General features: G+C 52.2%; 6 protein-coding genes across 6 annotated transcripts; 3 read left to right on the top strand and 3 right to left on the bottom strand.

Annotated features, from left to right (window-relative positions):
- Positions 1-262: 262 nt before the first annotated feature.
- Positions 263-6,466, top strand: CTAM01_04158 (uncharacterized protein; the record flags this gene model as incomplete). The annotated part of the gene is made up of 2 exons (XM_060520188.1): positions 263-329; positions 537-6,466. 2 exons carry the CDS (start codon positions 263-265, stop codon positions 6,464-6,466), a joined length of 5,997 nt encoding a protein of 1,998 aa, XP_060384833.1.
- Positions 6,467-6,804: 338 nt separating this feature from the next.
- CTAM01_04157 (ubiquitin-conjugating enzyme) lies at positions 6,805-7,943 on the bottom strand (the record flags this gene model as incomplete). The annotated part of the gene is made up of 3 exons (XM_060520187.1): positions 6,805-7,438; positions 7,520-7,817; positions 7,895-7,943. 3 exons carry the CDS (start codon positions 7,941-7,943, stop codon positions 6,805-6,807), a joined length of 981 nt encoding a protein of 326 aa, XP_060384832.1.
- A 1,004-nt stretch (positions 7,944-8,947) lies between these two features.
- Positions 8,948-9,235, top strand: CTAM01_04156 (uncharacterized protein; the record flags this gene model as incomplete). The annotated part of the gene is made up of 3 exons (XM_060520186.1): positions 8,948-9,037; positions 9,111-9,135; positions 9,195-9,235. 3 exons carry the CDS (start codon positions 8,948-8,950, stop codon positions 9,233-9,235), a joined length of 156 nt encoding a protein of 51 aa, XP_060384831.1.
- Positions 9,236-9,446: 211 nt separating this feature from the next.
- On the bottom strand, positions 9,447-10,746 carry CTAM01_04155 (methyltransferase; the record flags this gene model as incomplete). Its single annotated transcript, XM_060520185.1, has 5 exons — positions 9,447-9,644; positions 9,714-9,852; positions 9,912-10,027; positions 10,089-10,293; positions 10,367-10,746. Coding segments are annotated over 5 exons (1,038 nt in total), but the record flags the coding sequence as incomplete, so codon positions are not given.
- A 692-nt stretch (positions 10,747-11,438) lies between these two features.
- CTAM01_04154 (ATPase) lies at positions 11,439-16,302 on the bottom strand (the record flags this gene model as incomplete). The annotated part of the gene is made up of 16 exons (XM_060520184.1): positions 11,439-11,722; positions 11,776-11,924; positions 11,985-12,135; positions 12,191-12,236; positions 12,288-12,411; positions 12,466-12,698; positions 12,752-12,886; positions 13,057-13,403; positions 13,486-13,639; positions 13,690-14,612; positions 14,680-14,811; positions 14,862-14,928; positions 14,984-15,118; positions 15,165-15,509; positions 15,559-16,107; positions 16,168-16,302. 16 exons carry the CDS (start codon positions 16,300-16,302, stop codon positions 11,439-11,441), a joined length of 3,909 nt encoding a protein of 1,302 aa, XP_060384829.1.
- Positions 16,303-18,300: 1,998 nt separating this feature from the next.
- On the top strand, positions 18,301-19,866 carry CTAM01_04153 (nucleosome assembly protein; the record flags this gene model as incomplete). The annotated part of the gene is made up of 5 exons (XM_060520183.1): positions 18,301-18,347; positions 18,462-18,541; positions 18,665-19,384; positions 19,440-19,759; positions 19,816-19,866. 5 exons carry the CDS (start codon positions 18,301-18,303, stop codon positions 19,864-19,866), a joined length of 1,218 nt encoding a protein of 405 aa, XP_060384828.1.
- Positions 19,867-20,847: the final 981 nt, after the last annotated feature.

Here is a 20,847-nt window from a genome sequence, read left to right as displayed (position 1 = left end):
ATCCCACCATGACGGCGGGGTTCCCGACGCGGCCAGACTCAAGCGGTTTCCTTCCCCTCCACTTTCCAGATCTTTGGCCGACTCAAACGTAGCGGGGGAAAACCAACCGGAATCTGGAAGGAATTTTCGACCAACCGCATACGCCAACCCAGGCATCTTGGGTTCGATTTTCCATCGTCGACCTTCGCCGTCAATATCCGCATGACTTTTTCTATGCGGCTTTCGTTCACCTGATAATGACAACCCCCAAAAAGGAGGCACAATGTCCCGCGACCTCGAGCGACTGATAGAGTCAGTCATCACTGACATCTCATGTTATGGTGACTTGGGTGAGAGAACCTGCCCTGCACGCTCATGAGAACGAGGATTCTCGGCTTCTTGTTCATCACTTCCAAATTATCATTCTACTTACAGTTTACGCAATTACACTGAGATGGCTGGCATTCGACTATGTCCCCCCACCAGTCGTGCGTTTAAAAACTTTTTGGCTTGGAAAACTTTCTAGCTGGCGCATCTCACTGACAAGCGGTTAATAGGATGCACTGTACTGCATGTACTCGATTCACTCGGGACTTTTTACAAGGACACCCGACCCAGGCAAGATGCACCAGCAGAACCCTCTCAGTCAACAGACGAGGAATCCAACCAGTTACTGTGGTCTACAGCCTGGGACTGGCTGAGAGTGAGGAAGGACGTCTCCGTCGGACCGAATCGAAAGTGGAATCATGTACCTCTGGCTGACATCCTCGCCTTACCGGATCCAGACTCTCAGGATGGAACAGCAGCTCTCAGTACCTCAGAGAGTGCCGCAAAAGAAGGTCTAAATGACTCTGAATCTAACGGCCTCGTCAAGTCGGCGCCGAAGACCCCAGGCCTTCGAAAGCGGCCTCGTATATACGTCTCTGAGGATCGCATGTGGGAGTCCATTGCTGGACATGCGCCCGACTACCGAAGGGTCCCGAGACTGGAGTGGATGGCCTTGGTCGGTATCGCCTCCACTAAGCAGGAGGGTATCCTGCAAGGCGATTTAGGTCGGCTTGTTGGCCAAGACAAACGCTCATTGCCCAAAAGAACAGATGCTTTAGCAGAGAAGGGATATATCTCGAAAAGAACGACGCTCGTCAGGGGAACCAAGACCAGCAAGATGTGGTTGACGCGCTTCGCCCCAGCTCTTCCAATCGATCCCTTAAAAGCAACGGCTAGTCTGCACACGACTGTTGATATGTCCCGAAACGCCCTGGCGTGCGACTTGGAGCCAGTCTCATGGCGTGGCAGGTGGAATGGGGAATCAGTTGACTACATCTCTCTAGCCCAAACAATAATGGCCATTGTGAAGGCCTTTGGTATCATCAGATATCATGACCTACGGTGCAAACTGGGCATTTTGGGTCTGAGATGGCAGATGAAAGTGGCAGCCAAGACGTGTCGATTCTTCGTCCAGACTGGAGCCATCCAGTATGTTGGCGCCACTTTGTCTGGGAAACTTTTCAAGGACTGCCTCAAATTCGACCACGATCTTACGCACGAGGATTGGGCTGCCTATCTGGCTACGGGGAAGCAGAAAAGCATTCAGTCTGATCACAGCCTAAATGGTGGAGATCTTGGATCTGATCCGGCAAGCAAAACCGCCAGCATGGACACACCAAGCCCAGGGACTGAACCTGGTCGTGCTCTCAACAGAAGACGAATGAATCCACGCTCCAGCTGGATAGCCGACAAACCACTAACCACGACAATCTTCGACAATATTTCTGCTGCAGGCTCCGCGGGTCTGTCGAATAAGCAGTTAGGAGACTTGACTTTGGGGCCATCCTTTCGGCGGTATATATCCTCCATTTCCTCGACAATCTCGCTCCCGACACAGCAGCCAGTGCATCTCAGGCACTTTCAGGTATCGAGTGAGATGCATCGAAAAGGCAAATCTCAGCAATATCGCTATTTTGCACTCAGCGCCCAGCAAAAAGTTGCCGCCGATGCTGACAAGAATCTCACTGGACAGATGGGCAATGATCATTCTCTGGCTGACGGGGCTTGTGGAAAGACGCTGGCAGGCCATTTTACATATCCCACAGTAGTCCCTGACTTATCCTATACTGCCAGTGGCCTAGCTGCTCTTGCTCGAGTTTCTGGCAAGGCGCTCAATGCGATCACCAAGAGGAAGGCCGAGGTTTCGGATACCCCGCGAGCCAATGTGGCTCAAGAAGCTGGAGGACTGTGTCAAGGAAAGCGAAGAAGGCTTTTACAGCAGACCGGCGAAGATTCTTCTGAAGAGGACGCGAGCTTTACAGCGGGAACGTGCTCAGAGCTAGACTCTACAACCCCCTCTGCAACGACTACCAGGCGTGGTACGAGGCGACGCCCAGCTGAATCGTCAACGGCATCGAGTATCGTGACACTCAAAGTAGATCCATCAGCGCTGTCCAGAATACTCTCCAATAGCGATCAAAATCCTGAAGCCGGCGCGGGCCCACATATCCCTCAGGCTCCTCCCGTTCATGGTACAGACGAGTCCACTATCCATGCCGCTGTTGGCCAAGAAGGCAAGCTTCAGGAACCTTTGAACCCAGACGCAACGCTACCAGATACGACAGCCGAGGGGATCGAGGTTCCTGCCGCCCTGCCAACGGATGAGCAATCCATTGTCGTGGGCTCTCAACAATTAAATCAAGATATGGAGATACCCAATGCCGAGGCAGTGGATGATACACTTATCGACGGCGTGCCTGTGAAGCGTGGAGGCCGTCGAACCAAGAAAGGGTCAGCAAAACCTTCTGCCCGTGGACGTCCCAAGATTTTCAAATGCGACAAATGTGGAGGAACTTGGAAGAACGACGTTGGTATTAAATACCACCTCGAGAAATCGAAGACACCCTGTAACCCAAACTATGTGGCACCCCTTATTGGACCTCCCGAGAAGCTTTTCCCAGCTGCGAAACGATCGACTCTGGCGAAGCGAGCAGTTAATCCTCCTCGACAGATCAAACCTCGGCACTCGAGGTTGTCTGCCCTCAATGACACTCTAGACGATGAGGAAGGCCAGGAGGACGCCTTCGGCTTGCATGAAAGAGGAGATGACGCTGTCACCGCTGCTATACAATCCTTCGAGGCTACTCCTTTCAGGAGCAGAAGACTGCGCACCGATCAGGGAGGGGAATCCGGCGTACTACAGGAGACAAGACGAGGCGCGAGAAGGGGCACAGGCAGTAATCGGAGTACGTCAAAGTCATCAAGTGCACTGAAGCCGCCGGTATCCTCGACGCAGCTGCCCATGAGCGGGCTCATTGATGATCCTGCCAGCGCTGTAAGAGACATGCCAACGAAACATGCCTCACTTCAAATAGCAGTCGGGAAAGCAAGGGGGGAAGACACACCAAAAGCTAAGGGAATGCATATCTCCCCGGAAAGCCGCAGGAAGACTCTCCTAGACACTGCTGGAATCGATCCACCGCAACTTTTGACGCCAACGAGAATGCATGATCATTCGGGGCGACGAGTTTCGCACTCGGGTCCAGCAAAGCGAAGTTCGAATGGAAGTCCCAACCGAGCAGGCTCAGGAGATACGGCAGCACCAGTCATCGAATCCAGTCCACTACCACATGCAGACGCGCTGAGGGCCAGTCTAACCGATAGTAGTACTCTTTCAAAAACACAGACCATGGAACGGGCACTTCAGTACATCCTACATGCGAGTGGTGGTGTCTTCCCCGGAGGCCAGTCTCTGTGGTACGCTACTATCGCTACGTGGGAAACTCTGTTCTCGTCTGAAGAGGCGCCAGACCATCAAATGTACAAAAACGCATTGGCAAGGTTGGCGAAGAAGAAGCAAGTGGTTGTCAGTACGCATGCTTTCAAGAATTCTAAAGGCATGATGGCGAACTACCAATTGATACGGATTCCTGGCATCGAAGCGTCATCCCCGCCAGGTGCAGCTATGAAAGCGAATATCATGGCTCATCACCCAAGACTTTACATCCCGCCGGCCTTCAGGCCCAAGGCAGGAATGCCTGAGGAGGACAAGCATGACGCTCAGCCTGTCTTCTCCAGCCGTAGGAAGACAGTTCAGGTGATGGAGGTTCTTGATGCTCCTTTTTATGCCAATAAAGCAGCTAATGAGAGGCCAAATACGCCCCCTGAGGGATCCCAGACCCCAAGGAAACGCAGGAAACGAATGGTCACAAGGGAACAGATCGCCCATGCAGAAGATCAAGGTCCCGATGGAACACGCAAGAGAGACATCTTTCGATTCTTCATGACAGGGCAAGTAGGACCAATCGCTGGGCCCTCCGAATCTCGCGGTGGTGGACGGAGCGGCTGTCCTCCGAATATTGTCTTTCTGAATCCCAACACATATCTGGGACCCGAAATGCCAGAAGACATTCAACACACACCTCTTCCTGAAGCCTCGGCCCCAGAACCAACTTATCCCACGGCCCCGCCAACATCTGACGTGTGCCACGACCAGTTCAACGTAACCTTCGCTCATGCCGACACGATTGAAGGCAATGACGGTACCTGGCCGGCGTGTGAGAGCGCATTCTTCGACACGGAGGATCGTAGCCTGACAATCAGTGGCTGGATGCCCGATTCGCGTTGGTTCCTCCGACAGAACTTGCCTCAAAATCTCTTTGAGATAACAAAGTGGCGAGGGGGGCCTGGACACAAGTTGCCCAACAGCAGCCAATTCTACGAATTCTCCGACCAGGTCGATGCCTGCTTCGACTGGGAGCTGTCAACTGAGGGTATGAAGCTCCTTTTGGCGGGGTCGATCGACCCGGATTATATCTTTATCAACCATGTCGTCGATGACCTTCCCGGCGGATGGGAGAACCCCCAACTTGAATGGGATCCTGTGAATCAACTCAGTCAATCTGCCTTGTTTAGCCTCCACATCGCTGAACAGGGAACGACTGCAACTGACCATCTCTGGGGCGGCGAGATTGGTCGTCAAAGAAAGCGCAAGCGACGACAGACCAAGCTCGGGACCGAGCCCAGAGAGCTTATGGTCGGAATCGATCTGAAAACGAGGACGCTCATACCGTTGCCTAGAGACATGGACCTGAGAGATGCGTCGAGACAGAACGCCGGGCTCGACGAGACGAATGAAACCATCTTGATAGCCGCATTCGTCGTCACAAGAACACTTCTTGGTGGTGCCGACCGAATCATAGAATGGGGTCTCATGATGACCTTGTTCCCCGACATGGCTCTCAGCGCCATGCGACGATTCTGGTCGAAAGCCCGAAAGGATCGTGGAACTTTCATCAGTCAGCTTTCTGAGCGATTCCAGATTCAATTTATCTCAGCCTACGAGAACGATGAATTCCCGCCCATTGACTTTGACAATTATGTCGACTACGACTGGTCGCGCCTTATCAAATGGACCGCTGGTCTTATTGAGGATTCGCAGGAATTGCCTGCCAGCAAGACTGCTCTGGAACGAGGCTACTCTCTCGGCTCAGCTTGGACGGATATTACCAATTGGCGCGACGAGTACTATAACTTTCAGATGTCTGTCTTTAACAGATTTGAGGCGGCCACTTCACGCCCCGCGACTTCCCTCGTGGACAACGATGGGGGAGCGCTGTCACAGGACAGTGAGGACCTAGCCATTGCCATGTCGTGGTTGCGCTCCCTTTGCTACACGCATCGCGATAAATATGCGCCGCAAGATATCAGGAAGAAGATGGCGAGCATCGGAGGCGGAGACGAGGAGCGCATCCAATCACTTCTTGAGCAAGCGGTCGAGACTCTCCAAGGTCAAGGTGTCATCACGGATAGCAAGCTCAAAGCACTCGAGGGCCGCCCTTACCGCCTCACCGAGACATTCTTGCCGCGATTCATCAAGTGGACTAATGAGGTCAAGTACATCGACGCCGCCAAGTTCAAACAACGACTTGATGTAAGCTTCCGACGGGGCGAAAAGATCCGGATTCCCTATGTCTTGAGGGATGGTGAGGTTATGGCCATGATGAACTTGCAGGCGTACGGAAGAGTTGCCGTCACCACAGTTGATGTCCCGAATATTCCTCTCGGTTTCGACCCGGGCAATTACGAAAGTAGGAAATACCCCAAGTCGTACTACAACTTTGGTCTTGAGATCGAGGCCACAGAGAAGTACGTTTACGATGAAGATTTGGCCCTCCTACAAAAAGCCAAGCACAGCAAGCCGCCAAGGGAAAACCATAACCGGGCGGTTCCACTGTGGTCGGATTTTTTTGGGGAGCTCAACCATGATCGTTGGGCACAAGTTCTTGGCGCAGTTGCGTTCGTTGTCGCAACTCGAGGACCCCTGGATGTCGCGTCCGTTTGTGCCGTGCTCAAACCATATGTACAAGAGTTTGAGGTGCAGATGGTGTTTGACTGGGGGGCAAGATACGGTGTGTTAAAGGGTATTACCTATGGAAAGAGTTTCACCGTGGATGAGTGGTGGTGGCTGGTTGTTGGACAGCAGCGGAATGGGTTGTGAACGACTCGTGAAGGAGGATATTATGAAGGTAGTCGGGATAGCACGCGTATGAGAGTAGTCCCTACGAAGTGCAGGTCAAGGGTCCAAAAAGTTCATTGGAGTGGTATCCCCATCCCGTTGGGAACATGGGCTTTTGGCTCAGTGGCCATCGTAGCAATAAAACAAAGTCTACAAGTTTCCGGATGACGATATATCATGGACATGGCCAAGCAAAACCGCCTAAATAACCTCAACCAGACGCCAGCAACCGTGAAACAAACAGATTCTCGCATCTCAGCGTTCATCCAGGGTGACGGGGGCTGGATCCCCTCATGCAAATTGTAGGAGCATCATCGTAACTAAAAGTCAAGCAAGACTTTGAGAATCATGGCCAGCAGAAGTACAACGAGAACAACAATGGCTCGATCAACCCACAGTGGTACGCCTTCGTCATACGCACGGGTGGTAGGAGGTGCCTGGGGGCGAACACTAAGATTTGGGGCCGGAGGCAGCGAGACCGTCCGTGTAGGGGTGATAATCCCTTGACCTGGACGCGCAGGAGGGTAAGATGCCGCCGTTGCTGGTGATTGTGATGTTGATGCCGAACTGGCCGCCACGACTGTCTCAGGTGCCGTACGAACAAAGCCCTCGGCCAGCTCGGCACTCTCTGCATCCGCCGGTTCGGTTCTTGATGTCGGAGGCACCGGTGTCACTGCTTCCGTGGATCCTCCTTCTAAGACCTTAGACTCAGTCATCTCATCCTTGTATCCAAGCTTCAGCTCGGAGGGTATCTCAACTTCAGTCGCTGAATCTGGTGAGTCGGAATTGGCCTTGGCCGATTCTTCACATTCTTGGATGATTTCAGTATTTGTCTTTGCACACGTTGGGCATTTGAATGTGTGCGATGCGATGGCATGACGCTTCCGCACAGAATCGCTTGTCTCGAGGCCGCCCAGCTGGCCTCGGGGGTCCGTCTCCATGAAGCTGCGCAACCTTTTATCTTGTTAGTTAACGGGGAAACATCTCTAATAGGGACTAGAAAGGCAGAGAGAGGGAGTCCCAGGCTGAACATACGCGACGAGTGCAGTCCTCACGCCCCACGCAGGCTGCCACGTCTCTTCGTGGTGGCCGCTGATGCTTAGACAAATCTCCCTGTTGGTTTCGAAACGGCCGCTGGGTGTAAGGAACCGGAAACTCGGCGGGCGGAGAGGATATGTAGGCGGCAACACGATACGGCCATGGTAGATGCCTTCGCTGTAGGAGGAGTTGGGTGGCCCGCGGAAAGTGAAGTGCCATTCGAATAGATCTGATTCTAATGGAGTAGCCGTATAATCTGGTGATGGAGAGCTGGAGAGTTCTTGGGCTTCGCGCACTGATTTGGGTCCGATTGATTAGCGAGCTTCTGAGTGGTCAGATGGATAAGAATCCAACGTTTGAGAGGCATCTTACATATGCGCCGTATAGTCGGTGACTTTGAGTTGAACTTAGGAGTTGCCATGTTGCATACGCTGGTTGTTGTAGATTTAGGTGATGTAATCGTCCGCTGATCGATAATCGGCGTAAGTCGTCGTGTCTAGATATCCAGTTGACAAGATAATCCAGACCGGGAAGAGGTGGCTTTTTATTGAACGAGCGAGCGTCTGTGTCGGGTTAGGTCGCAAAAGTTTGCGTAGAAGAATGGATAGTTGATGCAGGCGCAGATAGACAGGCTGGTGTTGAACAAGTGTATGAGTGTATGTATGTGTACGTGACAGGTGGAGGGATAGGTGGCACTAACCATCTCATGCCGCGACTGTCACTGGAGTTGGGGAGGGGTGGGTTCTTATCCGGCCGGGGGGGCTTAACGGTGGAATCGACGACCACCTACCCTGACGCCGCTAATTGAGTGCCCAGGGGTTTGAGCCTTTGTACTGACCTGGAGAGTAGGTACTGCGGCAATGAGGCGCTGCAAGTTTGAACTCGGAAGAATGAGGTGCTGCTAGCCAAGCACCCAGTGGAAGGTTGGTGGGTACCGAATAGGTATCCATCCCTAAGGTAAGGAACGGAGTACCTAGGTACCTACGTGCCTTGCAAGTCTTGACAAAGGAGACACGTACCGAGTGAATGGAGCACGAGTCACTCAGTGCTCTTGGGTGGGTAGTCCCCTGGGCCAAGACGAAAAGAGAGACTTAGAATGCACTTTCTGCCATTGGTCCAACACTCCGGCACAAGCCGACTTACCTAAGCATCCAAGGACCTCTTAGATTGTCAGTCCGTCAACGACGTTTCTTCCTACGGGACTGATGAACGGCCATCACTGTCCGAATTTCCCGACCTAGTTTCCCAGCAAAGCTTAGAACGCCTAGAGGCAAAGGCGAATCCGAGGTATGTGAGCCCACTCGACCGGACTCAATTGAGTTTCTGGCGGCCTGCTGACGAGTTGCAACCTCAAGAATCCCTCCATCCATTCCTCTCCCTCGAGAACCTTCCCGGAACGACGCGCCTGGCGTATCGACTTTCGCCATGTATACCGGCCCCAAGCCTCCGACGCCTCACGTCCCTGGTGTGTACCGCTTCACAGCGACTGCCCTGGGCGCTGGCATGTGGTTCTTCGTATGTCCCTTACCGAAGCCCTTATTGATACCGCGAGGCCGAGGAAGCTAATGTCATTCTGCGCCATCGATAGCTCATGTACCGCGCGAAGAAAGACGGTATATTCCCTACAACTTTCGATAATACTGATTGCGTGATTGCTGACGGAAATGTGCAGGAGCTGTGTTGCTGGGCTGGAAGCACCCTTGGGATCACTGAACCGAAAGCTCTAAAGATGGGTGGTCTAGTGAACAAGAAGTTTGAGGAATACGCGCAAGATGCGCGATATCAACAGATCATTCGGCATTCGCCAGTCCAAAAGTCAGGCAAATATAGGCAGAGGAATCAACGATTAGCTACTCTATTATGGGTGCAAAGCAATTGCGGCAAGCCCAACCATGCTCGGGTTCATCTCTGTCCGTCACTTCTTCTACTGAGTGTTGGGCTTTTCGAAGAGGTAGTGCGACACGCCCCAGGTATCCCCGCCTTGGTAGGCGAACAGCTCGGAACACGCCAAGTAGAAGATTTGCCATCTGTTGAACCACACGCTGGCGTTCTGCTCCCCATACGTCTCGACCAAGTGCGGCCAGATCTCTTTCTTATGCGCAAGCATCTTGCTCAGCCAGTGCTTGATGCTCGTGTTAGCTCGTCATACTGAGACTGATGTACGGTAGAAAGGCGATCGGCGGCAGCTTACCTCGCACGTCTTGGAGTAGTGTTGTCCGTTGACCCACCACTGCTTCTGAATCTGTAAGTCCCGCTGGAAGAATAGGAGCAGGTCGGTGGAAGGCATAGTGCCTCCTGTGAAGAAATACGTCGTCATCCAGCCCTCCTCACTGAGGTTTTCCGCGGTCAGCGCTTCCCGATAATGCACAACATCGCGGCCGTTACTCACTAATCGTAGGGAGTGGTCCTGTGGGCAAAGATATGGACAAAAAGCTTGCCACCAGGCTTTAAGGCCCTGCCCACCTTTGCCATAAGGAGCTCGTAGTTTTTCATGTGCTCAAATAGCTTTTGTTACAGTCAAAATCCTTTTCATCGGACGCATCTAGCGGTCAGGGAAAATACATACCTCGATGGAGACAACTCTGTCAAAAGACTCCCGCTCGAACTCATAGTCAACAACGTTACCTGTGATGACCGTGAGGTTTGATAAGCCCTTCTCCTTGGCTTTCCCATCGATGTACTCATTCTGCGTCCTGGAGTTGGAAAAGGCCGTGACCTTGGAGTTAGGAAGTACCTCGGCGAAGTACAGCGCTCCTGATCCCCAACCGCAGCTGTAACGGTCAGTCAGGCCCTAAATCTAACATATGATCTCACGATGCATGGGAAGGGCCGGAGACGACTCACCCGAGATCCAAGATACTCATACCATCCTTTAATTCGGCCTTTTCAATATACGTCTGTAACATGGCCACTTCCGCCTGTGCCAATGTCTCGCCTCCCTTGGGGTACAGACAGCACGAATACTTCATGCGGGGGCCAAGGCATGCGGCGAGGACACCGGTGCCAACCTCGTAGTGCTGCTTGTTGGCCGTAGCGGTCTCAATTGCAATGGGTTGAGTGCGCAATTTCTCGATAAACGTCATCTTCCGCTCGTAATCGAGGCCGAGAGACGTGCTCGCGATGGAGTCGAGACGCTCCTGAAGCTGGCGCCGAATGCCTATCCTGATGACGGCGTTGGGCAGGTAGCCGCTGTCGAGAATCCAGTCTAGATGTTGCGTTAGAGAGCTGTTGTCGAGTCACATGCTGACTTCACAATGAGCTTCATGAGGCTTGTATGCGAGGACGTACCCATGTTCATCTTCGCGGTAGAGGTGATTCGCGAAGGTTCAGTGGAATGAGAGAGGCAGAAATAAGGGATTGACCGTCTCTGTGGCCCGAGTCCCAATGCGTGAGGTTGTATTGTACTTTGAAACCCAAGCGATGTCCGAGCACCCGCTTCGAGTGAGGTCTAAAGCAATATGGGTTGTTGGTTGATGCGAGGTGTTTAGGCTACTTCAATGGAGATTACTGGTATGAGACTTGGAAGTAACAGGTAGCAGTCGAAGCTTGACCTGAATGATTGTATCGACTAGCTAGCTGTGATTGTGGCTGGGGTGGCAGGTCGCAGGGTGCGACCGCGACCCCGGCCACTCGGAGCCGGAGCGACCCGCCTGGGCTAGTTCGGCACCAGAATGCGGGTCGGTGGATCATCGATGACACCTTCATTTATGGTCAACTCAGGTAGCTTGATACAGCACGATCCTGACATCCGAGCTAGAAACCGAGACTGAGAAGTTCGCATTCAGGGAGAAACTAGATTTAATCGTCACACTCGATTCCTTATTTTAATACATCAAGGCAATGCTCGCCAACTTTACGTGGAATTATGGCAGCGTGTGCGAGCAAGCCGCAAAGGCATCTCTTCAAGCTTGTAATCCTACAACTCCATGTGCTCCAAAATGATTTTATACTCCTTTCTTTGCTTCGGCTTCTTCAGGAAGTTTTCTTTGAAACGTCCCACGGCCCGAGCCAGCTTTTGGAAGAGGTACTTTTCTGATGTCCATGCCGCGACCAAGTAAACGCCCCCGAGTAGAATCATGAAGAGCTCAAAGTCCCAGCTTGTCTTGGTAAGTTGCATCAGGTGCCTTACTGAATGCCCCGGGCCAATGATCATCCATATTGTGATTGAAAGGGTTGCCACGATGGTTGTCATAAACGGCCCTTTTCATTGTTAGTTCCTTGGACAAATGTTGCTGCAATCCGACTTCACCTACAGTTCGTCATCGCCTTTTCTCTGAAAGGAGGGCCCGCGTTGAGGACCACACCCGCCAAGATGTACTCGAAACAGGACACCAGAAATAGAACCGTGTTTTCCGAGTTCTTGATATTCGACTTGTCATGGTTTACACGTGGGGGTACGTACCTTTTCTTGTAGTTAGCAGTGCGTAAAGATGATGGTGGGAGCAAGGTAGGAAGCGCTCACCATGACTGCTTTCGCACGGCGACATATACAGCAGTTTGCACGAGTATACAAATGACCATCTGGCCCAGTAACGGTATGAGCACCTTGCGAGAGACGAGGTCTGCAGTTGGTCGCTTTCGTGACAAGACAGGGTATGGCCCAGCCCAGCTCACTACGATACTTATAAGCGTTTTATTCAACGGTTCTGAACTAGACTCATGACTTACTGAAAATGGCAATAGGAAGAATCAACAGTAGATCAATGAATAGGAACTAAAGAGTGATCAGCCAGTGATGACGCTTTGGGCGATCATGTCAACTTACTTGAAAGTCACCGAGATTAGAAGCTGTAGCATAAAGAAAGCTGACGGACGTGAACTGGATGGCCGAGTACAAACTCATGTACTTGAAGCAACTGAAACTCGTCACAAGTGCAGCACGACCCTCGCTAAAGATATGTGTTATGATGATACTCTGCTTCGTGGGGGGTGAAAACACTTACCGGATAACCTGGGGAACGCAACCGATGTCGAAGACGCGTGACGTGAACGGAGCTGCAACAGAAGCTTCCGCCTCTGAGAGGGAGATGCCGACATCTGCAGCCTTGAGAGCGCCGCAATCGTTCGCACCGTCACCACAAAAGCCACAGCAGTACCCGATCGCTTGCAATTTCTCAACCAGTTCGTGCTTTTCATCTGGAGACATGCGCGCGAAAACTCGACCACGGACCAGCATCTGAGATCGTAAGCATAGGCAGCCAGGTGGCACGCTCCGGGGGATGAACATACTCTCTGCAACACCAACGGAGGCGCGAAGTCCACAATCCAGCGAAAAATCTCGCCGCTGACTGCTAGAGAGTAATTGCGGATGTCATTGATGTTGTATGCCAATGATGCGTCAACGTCAGCCGGAGGTGGTAGTGGCTGTGCAACAAAGTTAGCTTTACAACAATGTCTTTAGAATTGTAATGAACTTGCAAGAAGAGTCTGTTCGTTCAGCTGGAAACCCCCGTTATCAATGCTCTCCCACCGTAGCCGAGCCTTTGGGTCACCGGCGTTGCCTGCTTACTGTTAGAATCAATCAGATACCTCACTTGTCGCCACTTGCCTTCTATGAATCTCGGAACGAAGCAGTGCGCAGTCTTGTTGATCAAGTTGCATTCACGAGCAACACTGATGGCAGTCAAGATGTTGTCACCTGTCACCATCGTCGTACTGATGTTCGATTCCAGTAGCTCAGTCAGTACAGGCGCTGTGGTCGGCTTGAGCTTGTTTTCGAAAATAATGAAACCAGTGAATTCCAGTTGAGACTCGGCCTCGTGTCGCTTCATTTTCTGGGCTTTGACCCAGCTGAGTTTTGGAATATGGCGAGCTGCGCAGCCAATGACGCGATAACCCTTGTGTGTATAGTAGGCAAGCTGATCATCATAGTCGACTGGGACTATATGTTGAAGAGGACATTCAAGGTCAGTAGTGCCTTTCGAGGTACACCTAAATCAGTTCGGTAGATATGGATCACTCACAGCTGTCTTCGCGACATATTTCCCGCATGCATTCAGGAGCGCCTTTGACATATATGTCCCCACTTTGCTGTCCAAACTGTCGAACTATGACGCTTGCTCTACGGAGCTGCGAAACGAATTCGAAGGACCTCAGTACCCCCAACTCAAGCAATTGCTGGTTAAGTGGGTTAGTCTAGCTTTGATCGATAGGGGTCCGCAGCCTACCGATTGATCTCCTTGTTGAGTGGCGCCTCGCAGAAGAGCATCATGCTCAGCTGGAGGTCGGGCGACTGACGGCGAAAGGCTGCCCTGGTCTTGGTCGTCTGCCTCGTTGGGACTTTGTTTGCCTTCTTCGAAAGACCACCTTGTAAACTCAAACATCTTGAGGTCAAGTGGATCACCCATCAGCTCGTCGTCCACAGACCTCAACGAGTGGCAAGTTGCCATGGTGTACAAGGCTGCCCTCAATTTTGACATCTGGGCTGGACCGCCGGCCTGCGCCTGTACGAACGACGATGGATCGGTAAGCACCTCCGTGAACCTGCCTGTTACTGTTGATGCAACCCGAACACCGAGTATGTCCAATCCGTCCTCTGTTAGGGTGCCGGTCTTGTCAAAGCACATGATGTCAATCTTACCACCTACGTTGACCCGCTGTGGACTGATGCAAAAGATTTGTTTCTTCTTCAGTCGGCCCAGCGCGAAGTTGGTCCCAATGGTGAGCGTCGCGGGTAGCGCTGGCGGCACCACGATTGTGATAAGATCGAGAGCACGGACGATGATGAGGTGCCAGGCAAGGTGCAGCCGCAGGAAATTGAAGAGAGAGGCGATGAAACCAAGCATGGCTACGATAGCCATGACACTGATGTACCGGAAAGAGTCTCTGTAGAATTTGAAGCCGGATGGTTTGGGGAAGAGCATGGACCGTACAAGGGATCCCTTCGTGGTGCTGAATCCCGTTCTGACCACGAGTGCGAGGGCGACAGCGTCTCCATCACGCTCTTCCTGCGGTCGCCGGGCGCGAATGATCTTGGTACCACAGAAGAGGAAGTGTTTGCCAATCTCTGGCGACACGGTCGGTGCAGCCAAATCGAGACTATACATCGTCTCATCGGTGGCCGGTGTTTTAGACACAGGGACCGATTCACCTGAGAGCGAGATGTAAGCCAAACCAGTTTCACTCATGCGGAAGTAGGACTTGCGAGTGAAACTCACCTGTCAGCATGCTCTCGTTAACGATGCAGTCTCCGCTCAAAAGCAAGCCGTCGCTCGGAAATTGAGTCAGATTTGGGTCGCTGACCTCGTAAACGTCACCAGGCACGAGCTCACTCGAGGATACAAATCGCCCTATGTCCGTCAGGATTTCGAGCAAGTTTATACGGCAGCTGAGTCCTTACAGAATCCATTTCGAAGTACACGCACATCGCACTCGAAGCGAGAAATCTCGCGGAGTCGTTTCATCGTCTGTTTCATTAGCCTCCGGTTATACCAACAAAAGACAATGGTGAATTCGACCTACCGCTTTGGTTTCAATGAGGGTGGTGGCAATACTTCCAAACGACATTAGGAAGATAGCCACGGCGTAGTAATAATATTCGTCAAGAGACCACAGAATCAGGCTAGCAATCTGAAAGACGTAGAAAGGATGGAAAACCTGGAACGATCAGTATCTCGACCTACCACTACAAACGATTTCTTACCTCATCTACGAGCAACTGCGGTGTTGATTTTTGCTCAATATCAATCAGGTTATTCCCAAAAACAACTGCTCGCAGTCCCTTCTCATCACTGTCTATGCCAGCACGCACGGCGCGAGGATCGGTCCAATTCGGGTCAACCCAGCCGTTGAATATGACAAACTTGTCCTTTTGCTGGTTGAAGTACAAGCGAACATAACGATAGTTGAGCATGCGTAATTCGGTGATGATTGGGTCGTAATCATCATCTACCCCGTAGCTCTTTCCAGTGTGGCCAAAGATGGTAGACATAGGTCTACCGTACAGCTTTTTGTCTACGTCCATCAGGGCAAATTCTCCCCATTGATTCTAGACGAAGTCAGCTCATGTGCAACAATAGGGGGAGCGCATAGTTTACCTCGACAACAACCCAGTCACACTCGGCCAGTGGAGACGGCAGACCCAAAAGTTTTACATGCCATCTAGGAAACCATCTGAGTAGTAGCCAAGCGACACCAGCAGTGCATAGGCAAAGTGCGACATAAGCAGTGAAGCCAAGTCGACTTGTCCGAAAGCCAGCAATGGCAATGGTAAGGTCCTCATTCACCATGTAGACCTTCTGGCTTAAACGATCTCCACCAAGGCTCTTGTTGGTCATGCCACTGTCCTGGCGCAACAGGCGGGCGTGAACAGACGATCTTGAGTGCGTTGACGATCGCCTGCGTTGGGACATGTAATCATCGATGGTTTCGCCGTTTTCGTAATCAGCGTAGCTTTCCTCCTCGTCACCAAACGCAAAGTCTCCCACATCTGACAGGCTTTGGCGTTCATCTTCGAACGAAGTAGGAGAGGCTTCGGGTTCATCGCGATAGTATGCAAAACTCGTCGTCGAGTCAGCACGGGGCCGTCGATGGGAGAAGGCTGAAACGCTGGTAGGAAGGCTTTCGGCCATAGGACCAGAGAAAAGCTACAGACAGTATGATCAGCGTCAATACGCAATTGGAGATGGGACTTGGGTTTGTCTGACTTCGTCATGAGCCATCTCTACCTCCTCGAAGATGCTCGTTGAGCTTTGATTCGAGTCGAGCCGGTAGAGCGGCGCATGGCCATTCCTCGATGTAGAGGAGGCACGATGATGCCCATTCTCTCCTGGCGCAGGCATATCTGCAACTTCCTCAGGGCGATCTAGTCGCCGTAATGGTATCGAAGGTTCCAGCTCGAGAGACAAGAGGTTGAAGGCGTGGCTGGACTGCCGAAACGAGGTTCGAGTTGAGAGAAGCGGTGTTGTAAATTTGGCGAGAGTGGCACATACCCGTGGGTCAAAACGCTTAGTTGGGTTGAGACAGTTAGAAGAAACAGCTAAGGGAAGCTCGAGGAAGCTATGCTGTGATGCGCTGCGATGCGATTTCGGAGTTTGGGGGGGGGGGGGGGTCGATGGAGAGGTCAAGAAAGTCAACGCGGATGCCCGCACGGTCGGCTCAATCGTCCTCAAACTGGATGATTTCTAGCTCGAGCTCGCGAAGGTGCAAGGAAAAGCCAGGCACCCGTAGCTGTCTTATTGAGCTACGGAGATTGTATGTTGGCATATCGCATACTTAAGTGCTCCAAGAGTAAAGCGACTTAAGTTGGCATGGAAGAAGTTTTGCAGGTTCTCAGAGATTGTGAGGCGACTGGAGTAAGGTAGGCAGGTTTCTCCGTCCTTAGGTAAGGTAGCTAGCTATCTATCATGGGTAATTGTACCTCTGAAAGGATGTGACGACACTTTCATGGACCTTACCTGCTTACCTAAGGTAACTCAAGCTGCTTGCGAAGGTAAGCAACCGTATCATGCGAGCACGGTGGCTGGGCAACTAGGTACCTAGGCCACCTCCTGCACTGATAGGAAACGAACCGCTGGAATTTGCGAAGGGCGGAATGGCGTAGGTATCAGGGTGGGAGGGGTGGCAGAGGGGAGGAATTTCTGTCCCGTCGAAATTTTAGGTAAGCAACCCTCGGCATATGCCGACGGAGACCTTTGCGGGTAACCACCTCAAAGGCAATAGGTATCGAACAAAACCATGCACCGACCTGGTCTAAATCAACATTGATGGGAATGATCGTTGCAAGACAGTTCTATACCGGGTATATATCTAGCTACATAGCGGGGGACTTGTCTGATAGATGACGATACTTTGGATGCTGTCCAGATTGCGCAGGACGAACGGGAGGGAGCGCTGTGACTGAGATACCTAGGTATAGGTACCTAGGTAGTAGCCCCAGTGGCCCCCGCTGCAATCCCCGCATTACCTCACTTGGTCAGCGCCAGCCACGTATGGGTATCGTAGGTAAGTATGGAATCAATGCTGAGATTGCCTGGGCTAAATTTGCTGGAATGATACGGTTTGACTGGTATCGAGTGGTATGTTTCGCTGTCTTTCTCTTGGAAGCTGTGCAGTCATGCAGCGACAAAGAGGTATTCAGAGCCCCAGGGCAGTTTTCGAAGGTCGCTGTTGATTCTTCTGTTAAGATCAAAACCTTCTCAACACGTCTGGCCAATAAACGCTACCTCTCAAGAGAGCCCAGCCCAGTGATGCGGGACTGCCTAGGTGCCTGCCCGCCTTATTTAGGCTACCTTTCGGATAACCAGTGCTGCACCACCTGGTGTACATGCCTCCTCCATACCTACCAGGTTACCTAAGGTATCTTAGGTTTGTACGGATAGTTAAGGTAGGTAGGCATAGTGCCTTAGGTACCTACCTATCTTGCCTCATGAGGTTCAATTGCATGGAACTGTCTGCCCGACACCCCGGCCCCCTTGGCTCAGGTCGTCTTTGTGGAAGTCGCCCGCAGTGGAATCCATTGGCAGCACGCTACCCGCTGTGCCCGCCATGCCCGCCTAACCATAGGAGGAGCCCAGGCGCCAACTTGCGGTACCCGCCCCAACGGAGGAGAAAGCCTCTCTCCCAATTTTTTTTTCCAATACCACACATTACCTTCCCCCCCACCAAAATAAAGTCAACTGCGCATCTACAACTTCCCACGTTCGGCAACGTTCTCTACCCTGCCATCTCCATCAACCGCAACCTCCCTTCAAGATCAGCCCAGGACTTCTCTGTCCCACGCCTCTTGTGGTTTCACTCTATTATCGAATACGGACGATCAAAAGATTCGAACGCACATAATGGCTGAGCCCATCCGTAACAAGCGCCTTGATCCGGCCACCGCGCCGTAAGTCACAAATCTTGCGGCACTGTTCTTCCCGGTGGCGAGGGGTCGCTTCCTTAGGCTTCCCTTGCCCCATTCCACGACCACCATGGCTGACATCTACTCTTGAGCATACAGTACGCCGCAAAATACCCCCCTTCAAAATGCGCCCATTTCGTCGCATGCCCAGCAGCCTGGCGTCGCCAGCATCAAGGAGGGTATGTACCAAAACCCCCGCTGCAATGTTCAACTCTTGTCTTTCTTGCGCGCACTTTGGGGCCTCACCTCTGGAGACACCCGCCCCTCTATCGACCCGTTACTGACGTGCACCCATTTCACAGAGGATCTCGATCGTGCCGCTGCCGCCTCTATCTTTGCTCAGAATCCCAAGCTCGTCCAGATGATCCAAGGAAGACTTGGTTCTCTCGTTGGCCGATCCTCCGGCTACATCGAGTCGCTGCCTCCCCAGGTGCGTCGCCGTGTTGCCGGCCTCAAAGGCATCCAGAAGGAACACTCTAAGCTTGAGGCCGAATTTCAAGAGGAGGTTCTCCAGCTCGAGAAGAAGTACTTTGCCAAGTTCACTCCTCTCTACGAGAAGCGTGCCAAGGTTGTCAACGGTGCCTCTGAACCTACAGAGGAGGAGATCAAGGCCGGCGAGGAGGATGACGAGGATGATGATGAGGAGGTTGAGGAAGCTGAGAAGACCGAGAAGGCTGCCGAATCCACTGAGCCGGTTTCTGGTATCCCTGAGTTCTGGTTGTCTGCCATGAAGAACCAAATTTCTCTCGCCGAGATGATTACCGATCGCGACGAGGCCGCTCTCAAGCACCTGATCGATATCCGCATGGAATATCTCGACAAGCCCGGTTTCCGCCTTATCTTCGAATTTGCCGACAATGAGTTCTTCACAAACAAGACCGTCACCAAGACGTACTTTTACCAAAGTGAAAGCGGCTACGGCGGTGACTTCATCTACGACCATGCTGAGGGTGATAAGATTGAGTGGAAGGAGGGCAAGGATTTGACTGTCAGAGTCGAGAGCAAGAAGCAGAGAAACAAGAGTAAGCTCTTCACACATACCGCCCATCGCGATGCACCTGCTAATCCCTCTTTCAGACACCAAGCAGACCCGAATTGTCAAGAAGACGGTGCCCACCGAATCCTTCTTCAACTTCTTCTCTCCCCCCCAGGCCCCGGCCGACGAGGATGATGACGCTGCTTCCGACATCGAGGAGCGCCTCGAGCTTGATTACCAACTCGGTGAAGACATCAAGGAGAAGCTCATTCCCCGTGCCATTGACTGGTTCACCGGCGAGGCTTTGGCCTTTGAGGAGCTCGACGATGATGACCTGGAGGGTGACTTCGACGATGAAGACGACGAGGACGAGGATGATCTTAGTGAGGACCGTGACGAGGATGAGGAGTCCGAGGACGACGTAAGTGACGTGTAACCCGAGGATCCTACGATGGCAGACGCTAATCCATACTTCAGGACGATACCGGCAAGCCCAAGCAGGAGGCGGCTGAATGCAAGCAGAGCTGAGCGACGACTATCGGTCGGCCGGATTGCTAGGTTCTTCACGTTCATGACAGACTTCATTAGGGGAGTGCGTGATGGTCATGCTCTGATTCTTTCGCGTCATGAAAGGCGGCGGCGTCACGCTTGGCGCCACGTCAACAAACCCGCTTTGAGGGTTAAGCCAAGCAGAGCAGCATTGAATGGATGAGCTTCTCGCTTGATAGATGGTAATTGACGTTTTGGTCTCAAACATTCTCAACGAAACGGCCATCTTACGTTCTGGTCATGAATGATGCTATACGTCGTTGCTAAAATGGATTTGTAGAAAGGGTGTTCACTCGAATTTTCCTTCATGTAAAACGGGTAGGGGCATTAACAATGGAAGCAATAGACAGGAAATAAGTCACATAAGCAAATCTTCCTATTACTTGCATCTCCAAGGTGGGGTGGGACGGTGCCCGGGCATGTTCCCGCATATGGCTGTGGGCCACTCCAACCCTCAGCTCGCTCGTGCACTGCGCGTAATTTAGAAGGATATAATAAGCATGCTCTCTGGGGCATCATCACTATATCGTAGCAATTGGAGCCCCTGGTCGTATATATAAGTGACTTGGAAGGCATAGAGGAATCTTATTTCTATTGTCAGGATGTCGCCCTGGGGCTCAACGGTTGTGACCAATATGGAAGCTCCGTAGAGTGTCGGGGAGTTGAAGGGCGGACGCGGCGGTGCATGCGGACCTCTAGAAGGTCGGAGCGGCCGTTGGACTAACCAGCACTTTATGGAAATGATTTGGACGACGAAGCCGCATAGGTCGATGTGCGGTCCGGGATCGGCACTCTGGTCAGGTCAGTGGCTTTGGTTAAGGTAGGTAGGCACGTAGGTAGGTAAGGTAAGGTAACAAGAGCAACTATCTTAGTCAAAGCATATCCTACACCAAGTAGAATTTTAATGCGTCGGCCAAATCTTCAAACAAGCCGCGACCCACGCAAAGGAGGTGTCGTGGC

This window comes from Colletotrichum tamarilloi, assembly GCF_030869305.1.
Source record: "Colletotrichum tamarilloi strain Tom-12 chromosome Unknown Scaffold_10.1, whole genome shotgun sequence".
Classification (NCBI taxonomy): Eukaryota; Fungi; Ascomycota; class Sordariomycetes; order Glomerellales; family Glomerellaceae; genus Colletotrichum; species Colletotrichum tamarilloi.
The sequence above is the reverse complement of the archived record's forward strand: the minus strand, read 5'-3'. Positions and strand labels throughout refer to the sequence as shown.